The 13,052-nt window shown below is 43.6% G+C and overlaps 1 protein-coding gene across 3 annotated transcripts in view; it reads left to right on the top strand.

The window, feature by feature from the left end:
* LOC110535943 (E3 ubiquitin-protein ligase DTX1) overlaps nucleotides 1–13,052 on the top strand; it is a 78,455-nt gene that overhangs the window by 40,657 nt on the left and 24,746 nt on the right. For all 3 annotated transcript variants that reach the window (XM_036935770.1, XM_036935769.1, XM_036935768.1), the window contains exon 3: nucleotides 4,334–5,114. In XM_036935770.1, coding sequence (XP_036791665.1) covers nucleotides 4,334–5,114 — 781 coding nt within the window. The remainder of the gene's footprint in view (nucleotides 1–4,333; nucleotides 5,115–13,052) is intronic.

The raw sequence follows: 13,052 nt of genomic DNA, 5'->3' as shown, positions 1-13,052 counted from the left end.
AAATGGCAATATTTCACAGCAGTAAAATAGAAAAGCTTGTATATGTCAAACCCTGATTTAGGAAAGGTATAGCTATAATGAATCTTATGTTATGATATATAAGTGAGCAAAAGAGTGCACCTGACCCAGCACCACAGTGTTCGCCACTAGCCAGTCAGTTTGGCTGCTGTACAGATGTAGGATCTTAATTTGATCACACTGTTGCAGGAGAACTTATAGTGTACAGTATTTAAGGTTTAAAAAGACTTCTGAAGTTTGTAATTTCCACTTGACTTGATTTGATTTTCCATTTTGAAAAATCTAGCAACCCCTACAAAATTGTCCATTAATTATAATCCACATAATAATTCACATTTCCTGCTGCTGCAAGATCATTTTCCTGCTTTAGCAAACCGCCTCAAATTAAGATCTTACATCTGTAATAAAAAATATATATTAGCCTCTTCCTATTAAGTGCTACTCAGCTAGCTAGCATTCGGCAGCCTCACAGTGTAGCTGTTACTGGCCTCTCTCCCTCTGTAGTTACAGGAACTCATGGAGCTATTTTTAATAAGCTCAGGGTGGCCCAGGGGGAATTGGAGAAGCTTGTCAATTATTAGGATACATAATGGGCCTGTATCTAGAGGCATACAGGGCTTATCATCAGCCTGTCTAGTGCAGCACTAGCGAGAGCATGAGTTCTGGGTAATGTGGACAACAAGAGTGTTGTCTAAGATCAGGATGGTAGCCAATGAGTGACAGGGTGGAAAATGTGACAAATTTGTCAGAGAGTTGGTGACTAGCCAGGAGTGACAGGAGTGGAAAGGGAGGGCTGGCATCAGCGGGAGATGAGAGAGTGGAAGAGAGAGTCAGACAGACCTGTGAGGAGCGAGTCAGACAGACCTGTGAGGAGCGAGTCAGACAGACCTGTCTTCAGCTGAAGACCAAAACAATCCTATTAAAGAGAGTGATGGAATGATAGACTCTGTCAGGGAAGGAACAGGGGAAGGGAAGGAACAGATCTTCAGGAAGCCACAAGAGTCTTAACAGTTTAATTCACCCTGAACTCACCTTTCCGTGTGTGAGCTAGGGTCCCACAGTGAGGCTTGACACAGTTGTACATGACACAGCCACGTCTCCTCACCCAATGGGACCGCTGTTTTGTTGGGCAAGGACATCTGGAGGATGTCATGAGGAGGAGGATGGGACGGGGAGAAGAGACTTAGGGGGGAAGGGAGAGACCGGTGCCAAAGGCACATAGGGTCAGACAGGAAGTGACCACTCTCTCTCCGTTTCCTGTCAGGAAGAGCATAGAGGGTCGGGTCACACGGAGAGCATCAACAACTCAGCCTCAGTCTTTGGGCTGGAGCCATTATATATACAACAGTAAATTACTGCATGAGACAGACAGCCATATAAGGTGCTGCGAGGTTGTTCATGCTGTATTTGAGTGGAGCTTCCTGTTATGGTTCCATGTGATTCCTGCACTGTTCTGACCTTCACTCACTCTTTGAGGCCCTATCTAACCCCAGTCACTACCACAGCATAGAAATGCGCACAGTAGACCAGATACAGTCCCTCAGCTAGAGGGTTAGCGCTTGTCTGTTCGACGTTCCCATGTTTCTTTTTTTGCCAGTTTATATCTGTCACGCCCTGATCTGTTTCACCTGTTCCTGTGATTGTCTCCACCCCCTCCAGGTGTCGCTTATTTTCCCTGGTGTATTTATCCCTGTGTTTCCTGTCTCTCTGTGCCAGTTCGTCTTGTATGTTTTCCCAAGTCAACCAGCGTGTTTTTCCTGTACTCCTTTTTGCTATTCTCCTTTTTCTAGTCCTCCCGGTTTTGACCCTTGCCTGTTTCTGGACTCTGTACCTGCCTGCCTGACCATTCTGCCTGCTTTGACCACAAGCCTGTCTGCCACTCTGTACCTCCTGGACTCTGAACTGGTTTTGACCTTTTTGCCTGTCCACGACCATTCTCTTGCCTACCTCTTTGGATTATTAAATAATGTAAGACTCCAACCATCTGCCTCCTGTGTCTTTATCTGGGTCTCGCCTTGATAAAATCCTGAGGTTTATATGTGAGGTATATGATTTATGGTCTGGAATAGGAAGGGTAATGTATTCACATTGGCCCCTGGTGAGAGATTATTCCTCATGGGAATGTCATGGCCCTACATCATATCCTGTTGGAGTAATTTGCTGTAATAACCAGGTAACATGATTTCCAATCAAACCTCCATTTGGACATGTCACCGTTTACAGAATATATTTTAGTAATTGTGTGTATGTTCTCTACATTAGCATCCATTAGGGCCTATGAAAACCTAATTGGCTCTTAAAGGAAGATAATGTTTATAGGGCCCTATAAATCTGGGATACAGAACTCGGACAGAGTCCAGATATTAAATCGTAATTCAACAAAATAAAAAAATGAATTGAACTTAGTAAGGAAATCAACTAAATGTATTGAAAATGAATTAATTTGCCAAAGTTTATCATAAGACATGAACAGAATGCATCAGTGATTCGTATTTCCTGCAACTTCCTGAAGAGGCGATGAGAATCCCCCGTCTGTGTAGCCGAGGCTAATGAAAAGTCTTCTGGTAGATGGAAAAGGCTTTCCCGAACACCTTCTCAATTAAATGTTAACTAGCTACAATGTAGCCTATGCCAACCTGGCAGAATTATATCATGATTATTTGCGTCAATCCAGTTGGTATTTGTTTAGCAAACTCTACCAACACATGTGCGCTACAAAACCACCCGCTAAAAACCACGCTGGAATTAAAGGGTTACTACACCCAACAATGTAAATAAAATAACAAAATATCCTAGACCTCAAAAGTGGTCCCCTGATGTGGTTTAAACATTGTTGTGGATTTTAGAACATCCAAATGTGTCGTTTTTCTGATTCTTTCTTTAAAGTGTGATTTTCTTTTAGGGTGGAAACCTGAAAAAACAAGGGAAAAGGAAACCTTGAAAAACAAAACAGATTTTTATAGGGCCCTATGTTTATATTTCCTTGGTGAAGCTAAATTGATGCCCAGCAGATAAAAAGTCTCCACATCATCAAATATTTATAAGGCTAGTGTTAGTTAACTCAGCGTTTAACAAGAGAGTGTGGTGCTGCTACACACCCATTGAGAGGGTCTGAGACGTGAGAACACACACACATGCACGCACGCACGCACACACACACCGCCTAACAGGGAGAAAGAGAGAATGTGTGTCTGCTGCATGTTAATGTGTCCCACGGGAGAGAACACTAAGTGATAAAAGCCTACTCTGTAGAAGAGCTGTTCACTCCATCTCATCCTCTATCCCCACCTGAGGCTCTGGGTATACTACTGTAAATCAACGTGCTGGATGAGTAATTGGTAGTCAGGAGTGAAACAGTGAATAAGTGATACAGTGAGTGAGCTCATTGAATGGATGAAACAGTGGAAGCTATGAGTGAGTGAGTGTGAATTGGTGAGTTTTATCCTAACATCAGGCATGGGAAGTGATGCATGAGGGAGAGAGTGAAGAGAGTGTGTGTGTGTGTGGAGGAAATTGAAAGTCAATCAATAGACCACCGAGGCAAGGAGAATGAGGGAAGGAATGGATGACTGACTGCCTGGGGAGGTGAGTGACAGAGGCAGCTGGCTGTGTGTCTGTGTGCAGAGGTTCTCAGCAGCCTTCCAAATGAAAGGAGCTGCCAAGCCAAGTCCTTTAGCACAGTTTGCGGCAGGGATTCAAGGTCAGTGCTGTTGATTCTGCTGATGCGTTTTATTCTCTGGTGCCAGTGATGCTGTGCTGTGTGTCTGGGGGAGACAGCCTTTTACGCCAGCCTTTCCCCCCACCACACACACGTCCTTCCTTCCATTATCACCCCGGTGCTCCACTGCAAGTTAGTGTGCATTTAGCTGTTAAATGAAATGGGGGAAGGGTGGTGGTGGCGGTCCTAGCCGTAGAGCCTGGATACCCTGGCTGGTGTGCTGTGTAGCAAGCAGGAGATGGATGGGGAGAGGTGTCCTGATTTCTCATGTGACCACAGTAATTGTGTTATATTGGAGGTGGGGGCTGTGAGGCCATCAGCAGGAGGGCAGGGTTACACCTCTGTCTCCCCCTCCCCTTCTTCTTCCTCAACACAGAGACATGTAGATTATTATGACTGTCATTTTCACATATTAGAATCTGGGTTACTCTTTGATTTTGAAGCATGCTTGGCCAATTTATTCAATGAGTTATACATTTAAATCCATGATTATTTAATCAAAAAGTGGTTTGAGATCTTGGTAAGTGAATCATCTATGATGGACATGTACAGTAGTTCTTTCCTCTGACATCCTATCCTCTCGCTCTCTCCCTCCAGGCACCATGAGGCCGGTCCACAGGAACTTCTATGAGCCGTCGTCAGCCCCGGGGAAGGGTGTGGTGTGGGAGTGGGAGAACGACAGCGGCTCCTGGACGCCCTACGACATGGAGATCTGTGTGACCATCCAGAACGCCTATGAGAAGCAGCACCCCTGGCTGGACCTGACCTCTCTGGGCTTCTGCTACCTCATTGACTTCAACAGTATGGTCCAGACCAACCGGCAGAGCCAGAGGAAACGCCGCCTGCGCCGACGCATGGACCTGGCCTACCCTCTCATCATGGGCTCCATCCCCAAGTCCCAGTCGTGGCCTGTGGGCGCCAGCTCCGGCCAACCCTGCTCCTGCCAGCAGTGCATTCTAGTCAACAGCACGCGGGCCGCCTCCAACGCCATCCTGGCCTCTCAGCGTCGTAAGCTGTACGGAGGGGCCGCAGGAGCTCCAGGGGCCACAGGCACGCTCAATGTGGTACGGCAGAGTAACACTTTCGCCGGAACCACACTCTGGTCCCCAACCTCCGGTGCTGGGAGCAACAACATACAGCATAACAACATAAGTGCAGGAAGTGGCCAAGCTAAAGTTGAACAGGTGCAGTCGCCCCTGTCTAGTTCCAACTTCCCTTGTTCCCCGCCACTGCCGTCCCTTCCGCTTGCACATGGCCACTCCCACACCCATGCACACTCCCACGGCCACCATGTCATCATCAACGGGCAGAACAACCTGAACCGGCCGGGAACCCAGCGCATTTCCATGGGCACTGCTAGAGGAGCCATCCCACCAGGGTAACCAGGATTTATTTTGATTACATTCCACTATAGATTTGCAAACCAAAACCACATCTCTTTTAGTATGAACATTAGAATAACACACAAGCAGTAGGGACATAACAAAAGCACATTCGGCTAGTCAGTCTATAGATTGCTTTTTCAATGAGATGACAATAGATTAAAGTAATTTGAAGGTAAAAAAAAAGGAAAATAAGAACACCATCTCGCTCTGTCTTTCTACCTGTCTAATGTGCCATACAGTTTTAGAATACCTCTGTTGACATGCTGTATACAGCGTATGTGTCTGGTGCATTGTGTTGTGTTGCATCACATTATGTCTCTTTGTCTCGCTCTCTCTCTCTCTCTCTCTCTCTCTCTCTCTCTCTCTCTATCTCTCTCTCTCTCTCTCTATCTCGTTCTCTCTATCTTGCACTCTCTCTCTCTCTCTCTCTCTCTCTCTCTCTCTCTCTCTTTCTCTCTCTCCCTCTATCTAGTTCTCTCTATCTCGCTCTCTTTCTCTCTCTCTCTCTCTCTCTCTCTCTCTCTCTCGCTCTCTCTCTCTCTCTCTTTTTCTCTCTCTCTTTGTCTTTCTTTCTCTCCCTTTTCTATCTCTATGTTGTGTGTCTGCTGATTTACTGCACTTCTTGTTAACTGGGTGATCAATGGCTCTGCAGTGGGAGCTCCAGGTCCTGGGTGCATTGACAGCTCTACTGCCTCTCCTCTCCTCTCCTCTCCTCTCCTCTCCTCTCATCTCCTCTCATCTGCTCTTTCTCCTGTTTAATCTCTTCTCTCTACTCCTCTCTCTGCACTGGGGAGTGTGGGGAACTGTTCTGCTCTACATTTGAATCTTAGCATGGTTGTCCTGGATATCAAGCTTACACTTGCCTCAATAGACTCCAAATAGCTGTTTTCTGCTCAATGCCTCTAATTTTACCCAGTATTTTTTTTACCACACAGCAAGCTATGTGTCATTATATTCTATGCGGAACACTGTGTGTGTTCTGTTGTTTGTGTGTGTGAAGGTGTGTTCAGTAAGCTATGTGTCATTATATTCTATGCGGAACACTGTGTGTGTTCTGTTGTTTGTGTGTGTGAAGGTGTGTTCAGTAAGCTATGTGTCGTTATGTTCTATGCTGAACACTGTATGTGTGTTCTGTTGTTTGTGTGTGTGAAGGTGTGTTCAGTAAGCTATGTGTCATTATATTCTATGCTGAACACTGTGTGTGTTCTGTTGTTTGTGTGTGTGAAGGTGTGTTCAGTAAGCTATGTGTCGTTATGTTCTATGCTGAACACTGTATGTGTGTTCTGTTGTTTGTGTGTGTGAAGGTGTGTTCAGTAAGCTATGTGTCATTATATTCTATGCTGAACACTGTGTGTGTTCTGTTGTTTGTGTGTGTGAAGGTGTGTTCAGTAAGCTATGTGTCATTATATTCTATGCTGAACACTGTATGTGTGTTCTCTTGTTTGTGTGTGTGCAGGTGTGTTCTTGTGGAAGTGTATGCCTGTGTGTGTGCGTGTGTAAAGTTGTGCTCCCATGTAGCTGTGGAAACCCATTTGCCACGGAGGCAGAGATACACTGGGGAGAGGTGAATAATGGATCAAGGAAAAATGGGAGCTTGAGCAGAGCGATCCGACCCGAGAGCAATTTAGTGAAGGGAACTAAAGGAAAGTTGTGTCTAGAACGGTAACCAATACCGTTGTTCCTATCAAATCAAATCAAATGTATTTATATAGCCCTTCGTACATCAGCTGATATCTCAAAGTATTGTACAGAAACCCAGCCTAAAACCCCAAACAGCAAGCAATGCAGGTGTAGAAGCACGGTGGCTAGGAAAAACTCCCTAGAAAGGCCAAAACCTAGGAAGAAACCTAGAGAGGAACCAGGCTATGAGGCGTGGCCAGTCCTCTTCTGGCTGTCCTGTTTTCTATCCTGTTTTCTTTACTAAAATAAACCCTCTGGTGATCTCATTTCATTCCATTTCCGTTTCACAGCTTATGGGGAGAGGCACAGTTAGACAGTATGTATTGAAATGATACTGTCCTTCAGGCAGACTTCACAAGGCCTAGTTCTGTGTAAGGGAATGTGCGATGTTGGCAGTTCATGGCAGCACATGACTGAGTGGACAGGTGGAGGCTGGAAACCTGAACATGTGAAACGTGTATTATTATTATTATTGTGTGTGTGTGTGTGTGTGTGTGTGTGTGTGTGTGTGAGTGTGTGTGGGTGGGTGGGTGGGTGGGTGGGTGGGTGGGTGGGTGGGTGGGTGGGTGGGTGGGTGTGTGTGTGTGTGTGAGCCAGCTGAGAACCCCTGTAGTGATTTTTAAGGGTCCTATCAAATCAGAGGGCTGGAGTGGATGGAGTGCTCGTTTCTCACCCCTCTGCGCAGTGGGCGGGAGGGAGCTGTGAGAGGCTGTGGGAGAAGACTGAGAGAAAAAATGGAGCGAGACAGAGTGAGAAAGAGAAAGGGTTGAGGTGGAGAACAACATTTCCCAGGCGTGTGGCTCTGTACACACAGGATGAGTGTGGTTAACAACTACACACACAGGAGGACACAGACACGTGAACACCCTCACATATTCTCACCAGTGCATTGCAGACGGATAACACAGAAACCCACGCAGAATAGAAACATTTCAAGTTTTTTTTCTCACACACCTACACCCAAATATCACTTGTTTTATACTTAAACTCATCAACTCACTGCGTCCTTTCTGTTCTCTGTGCTGATTTTGAAACCCACTCAGGGTTGATGGTGTGAAGTAGCTGAAAAGAAAACATGCGTCTTGTCTGATGTTGCAGTAATTCTCTCCATAGTAAATGTTCAAATAACATGTTCCATTCTGCAGCACTGTGTAGTATGAATTTCACACTTGCCGGTAGTAGGCAGGTGCTATATTACACATCTATACACATTGTAAGTTGTCGCCAGTGACAAAGAATGTCGTTGAAATAATAACTTTGTGAGAACATGTAGGTGTTTATCATTTTTATTTATTTATTTCACCTTTATTTAACCAGGTAGGCCAGTTGAGAACAAGTTCCCATTTACAACTGAGACCTGGCCAAGATAAAGAAAAGCAGCATGACAAAAACAACAACACAGAGTTACACATAAACAAACGTAGAGTCAATAACACAATAGAAAAATCTATTTACAGTGTGTGCCAATGTAGAAGAGTAGGGAGGTAAGCAATAAATAGGCCATAGAGGCAAAATAATTACAATTTAGCATTAACACTGGAGTGAAAGATGTGCAGATGATGATGTGCAAGTAAAGATACTGTGGTGCAAAAGAACATAAAGATAAATAACAATATGGGGATGAGGTAGTTGGGTGTGCTATTTACAGATTGACTGTGCTCTGACACCTGATGCTTAAAGTTAGTTAGGGAGATATAAGACTCCAGCTTCAGTGATTTTTGCAATTCGTTCCAGTCATTGGCAGCAGAGAACTGGAAGGAAAGGCAACCAAAGGAAGTGTTGACTTTGGGGGTGACCAGTGAAATATACCTGCTGGAGCGCATGCTACGGGTGGTTGTTGCAATGGTGACCAGTGAGCTGAGGGAAGGCGGGGCTTTACCTAGCATAGACTTATAGATTTCCTGGAGCCAGTGGGTTTGACGTTGAATATGTAGTGAGGGCCAGCCAACGAGAGCATACAGTTCGCAGTGGTGGGTAGTATATGATGCTTTGGTGACTAAATAGGAAGCCAATTTTAGATTTAATTTTGGGTTGGAGATGCTTAATGTGAGTCTGGAAGAGAGTTTACAGTCTAACCAGACACCTAGGTATTGGTAGTTGTCAACATATTCTAGGTCAGAACATTCCGGAGTAGTGATGCTAGTCGGATGGAGGGTGCAGGCAGCAATCGGTTGAAAAGCATGCACTTAGTTTTACTAGCATTTAAAAGCAGTTGGAGGCCTCGGAGGGAGATAGGAGTTAGTTTAATGAGCTAGTTTACGCCTGGATAATTTCAGGCTTAGTCTCAATCTCCTCGAACATGGTGGTTGTAATGTAGTCATGATTATCAGAGGTGGAGTGGAGCTTGCCTTGCTACCCAGACTCCTTGCTACAGCCAAACGCTACGCACAAGGATGTTAGTTTCTTCTCTGCAATGAACGCATTCGGGTTAGTCTGATTGGTCCAGAAACCGATGGGTTTGGCCAGAGCCAGAACACAGGCGTGTAAAGCGACAGTTTGAAAAGTCGTCATTGACTTGATATTCTGATTGGTTAAGGACGATCCAATCAGTGATGACTTTGTTTTGTACAATGATCCTTGTGCGCCTCGTCACCGCAAACAACTTCCATGGTGGCAGTCTCAGACTAAAGTATGTAGCGAACGACAGAGCAGCGAAATAATTTGTGTTTATATTTACCAGTCAAAAGTTTGGACACACCTACTCCTTCAAGGGTTTTTCATTAGTTTTACTATTTTCTACATTGTAGAATAATAGTGAAGACATCAAAACTTTGAAATAACAAATTTAGAATCATAGTACCCAAACAAATCAAAATACATTTTATATTTAAGATTCTTCAAATTCCTTTGCCTTGATGACAGCTTTGCACACTCTTGGCATTCTCTCAACCAGCTTTATGAGGTAGTCACCTGGAATACATTTCCATTAACATGCGTGCCTTGTTAAAAGTACATTTGTGGAATTTCTTTCCTTCTTAAACCTCTTGGAACTACCCATCCCGGATCCAGGAGGATTGTCATCAACTACACTAATTAGCATAGCGCAACGGTCAAAAAATATTACTAGAAAATATTCATATTCATGAAATCACAAGTGAAATATAGTGAAACACAGCTTAGCCTTTTGTTTATCACCCTGTCATCTCAGATTTTGAAATTATGCTTTACAGCCAAAGCAAGACAAGCGTTTGTGTAAGTTTATCGATAGACTAGCATAGCATTATGTCCAGCTAGCAGCAGGAACCTTTATTCACGAAAATCAGAAAAGCAATCAAATTAACCGTTTACCTTTGATGATCTTCGGATGTTTTCACTGACGAGACTCCCAGTTAGACAGCAAATGTTCCTTTTGTTCCATAAAGATAATTTTTATACCCAAAATATTTCCTTTTGTTGGTCACGTTATGTTGAGAAATCCACCGGAAATAGTGGTCACGACAACGCCGATAATAATATAATATCGACAGAAACATGGCAAACGTTTTTTATAATCAATCCTCAAGGTGTTTTTCAAATATCTATTCGATAATATATCAACCGGGACAATTGGCTTTTCAGTAGGAGCGAGAGGAAAAATGACTACCTCTGTCCTTTACGCAAGAATCACTCTGAGAGCCCTCAGCTGGCCAAGTACGCAATGTAGTCGTTTACGCTCATTCTTCAAAATAAAGGCCTGAAACTACGTCTAAAGGCTGTAGACACCTCAGGGAAGCCACAGAAAAAGGAATCTGGTTGATATCCCTTTCAATGGGCAATTGGGATGCATAGAAAGACAGGGGTTTCAAAATAAGAGTCACTTCCTGATTGGATTTTTCTCAGGATTTCGCCTGCAATATCAGTTCTGTTATACTCACAGACAATATTTCTACAGTTTTGGAAACTTTAGAGTGTTTTCTATCCTAAGCTGTCAATTATATGCATATTCTAGCATCTGGTCCTGAGAAATAGGCGGTTTACTTTGGTAACGTTATTTTTCCAAAAATAAAAATAGTGCCCCCTAGTTTCAAGAGGTTAATGAGTTTGAGCCAATCAGTTGTGTTGTGACAAGGTAGGGTTGGTATACAGAAGAGAGCCCTATTTGGTCAAAGGCCAAGTCTATATTATAGTAAGAACAGCTCAAATAAGCAAAAATAAACCACAATCCATCATTACTTTAAGAAATGAAGGTCAGTCAATCAGGAAAATTTGAAGAACTTTGAAAGTTTCTTCAATTGCAGTCACAAAAACCATCAAGCGCTATGATGAAACTGGCTCTCATGAGGAACGCCACAGGAAAGGAAGACCCATAGTTACCTCTGCTGCATAGAATACGTTCATTAGAGTTTCCAGCCTCAGAAATTGCAGCCCAAATAAATGCTTCACAGAGTTCAAGGACACATATAATAAGAAGAAACTTGCTTGGGCTAAGAAACACGAGCAATGGACATTAGACCAGAGGAAATCTGTCCTTTGGTCTGATAAGTCCAAATTTGAGATTTTTGGTTCCAACCACTGTGTCTTTTTGTAAGACACAGTGTAGGTGAACAGATTATCTCTGCAAAAATAATTGAGTCATCTATTGCCTGTAAGCTCGATAAATTATTATATACAGTGCCTTGCGAAAGTATTCGGCCCCCTTGAACCTTGAAGTCTCCGTATAAATGCACCTGCACTGTGATAGTCTCAGAGGTCAGTTAAAAGCGCAGAGAGCATCATGAAGAACAAGGAACACACCAGGCATGTCCGAGATACTGTTGTGAAGAAGTTTAAAGCCGGATTTGGATACAAAAATATTTCCCAAGCTTTAAACATCCCAAGGAGCACTGTGCAAGCGATAATATTGAAATGGAAGAAGTATCAGACCACTGCAAATCTACCAAGACCTGGCCGTCCCTCTAAACTTTCAGCTCATACAAGGAGAAGACTGATCAGAGATGCAGCCAAGAGGCCCATGATCACTCTGGATGAACTGCAGAGATCTACAGCTGAGGTGGGAGACTCTGTCCATAGGACAACAATCAGTCAGTCGTATATATTGCACAAATCTGGCCTTTATGGAAGAGTGGCAAGAAGAAAGCCATTTCTTAAAGATATCCATAAAAAGTGTCGTTTAAAGTTTGCCACAAGCCACCTGGGAGACACACCAAACATGTGGAAGAAGGTGCTCTGGTCAGATGAAACCAAAATTGAACTTTTTGGCAACAATGCAAAACGTTATGTTTGGCGTAAAAGCAACACAGCTCATCACCCTGAACACATCATCCCCACTGTCAAACATGGTGGTGGCAGCATCATGGTTTGGGCCTGCTTTTCTTCAGCAGCTACAGGGAAGATGGTTAAAATTGATGGGAAGATGGATGGAGCCAAATACAGGACCATTCTAGAAGAAAACCTGATGGAGTCTGCAAAAGACCTGAGACTGGGACGGAGATTTGTCTTCCAACAAGACAATGATCCAAAACATAAAGCAAAATCTACAATGGAATGGTTCAAAAAATAAACATATCCAGGTGTTAGAATGGCCAAGTCAAAGTCCAGACCTGAATCCAAGCGAGAATCTGTGGAAAGAACTGAAAACTACTGTTCACAAATGCTCTCCATCCAACCTCACTGAGCTCGAGCTGTTTTGCAAGGAGGAATGGGAAAAAAATTCAGTCTCTCGATGTGCAAAACTGATTGAGACATACCCCAAGCGACTTACAGCTGTAATCACAGCAAAAGGTGGCGCTACAAAGTATTAACTTAAGGGGGCTGAATAATTTTGCACGCCCAATTTTTCAGTTTTTGATTTGTTAAAAAAGTTTGAAATATCCAATAAATGTCGTTCCACTTCATGATTGTGTCCCACTTGTTGTTGATTCTTCACAAAAAAAATACAGTGTTAAATCTTTATGTTTGAAGCCTGAAATGTGGCAAAAGGTCGTAAAGTTCAAGGGGGCCGAATACTTTCGCAAGGCACTGCATCATTATTTGGACCAAATAGATTGAGCCAAATCTGTTTATGGTCCAATCGAACAGTTTGCACACTTGGTTCAAAATTATTGTTAATTAATATCATCACCCCTTTCAAGTTTCTTTGCCTACGGGAGAAATATATTTAGTCCCCCCCAGTCCCTTTCCCATTAAACTTTGTCTAAAGGGGTGATGATACTGTTCAACAGTTTGGGGTCACTAGAAAGAGGAGTGGCAGGCCCCGGTGCACAACTGAGCAAGAGGACAAGTACATTAGAGTGTCTAGTTTGAGAAACAGATGCCTCACAAGTCCTCAACTG

The sequence above is a fragment of the Oncorhynchus mykiss genome, chromosome 11 (genome assembly GCF_013265735.2).
Source record: "Oncorhynchus mykiss isolate Arlee chromosome 11, USDA_OmykA_1.1, whole genome shotgun sequence".
Classification (NCBI taxonomy): domain Eukaryota; kingdom Metazoa; phylum Chordata; class Actinopteri; order Salmoniformes; family Salmonidae; genus Oncorhynchus; species Oncorhynchus mykiss.
Note: the sequence above shows the minus strand (reverse complement) of the source record. Positions and strands in the feature narration are given on the sequence as shown.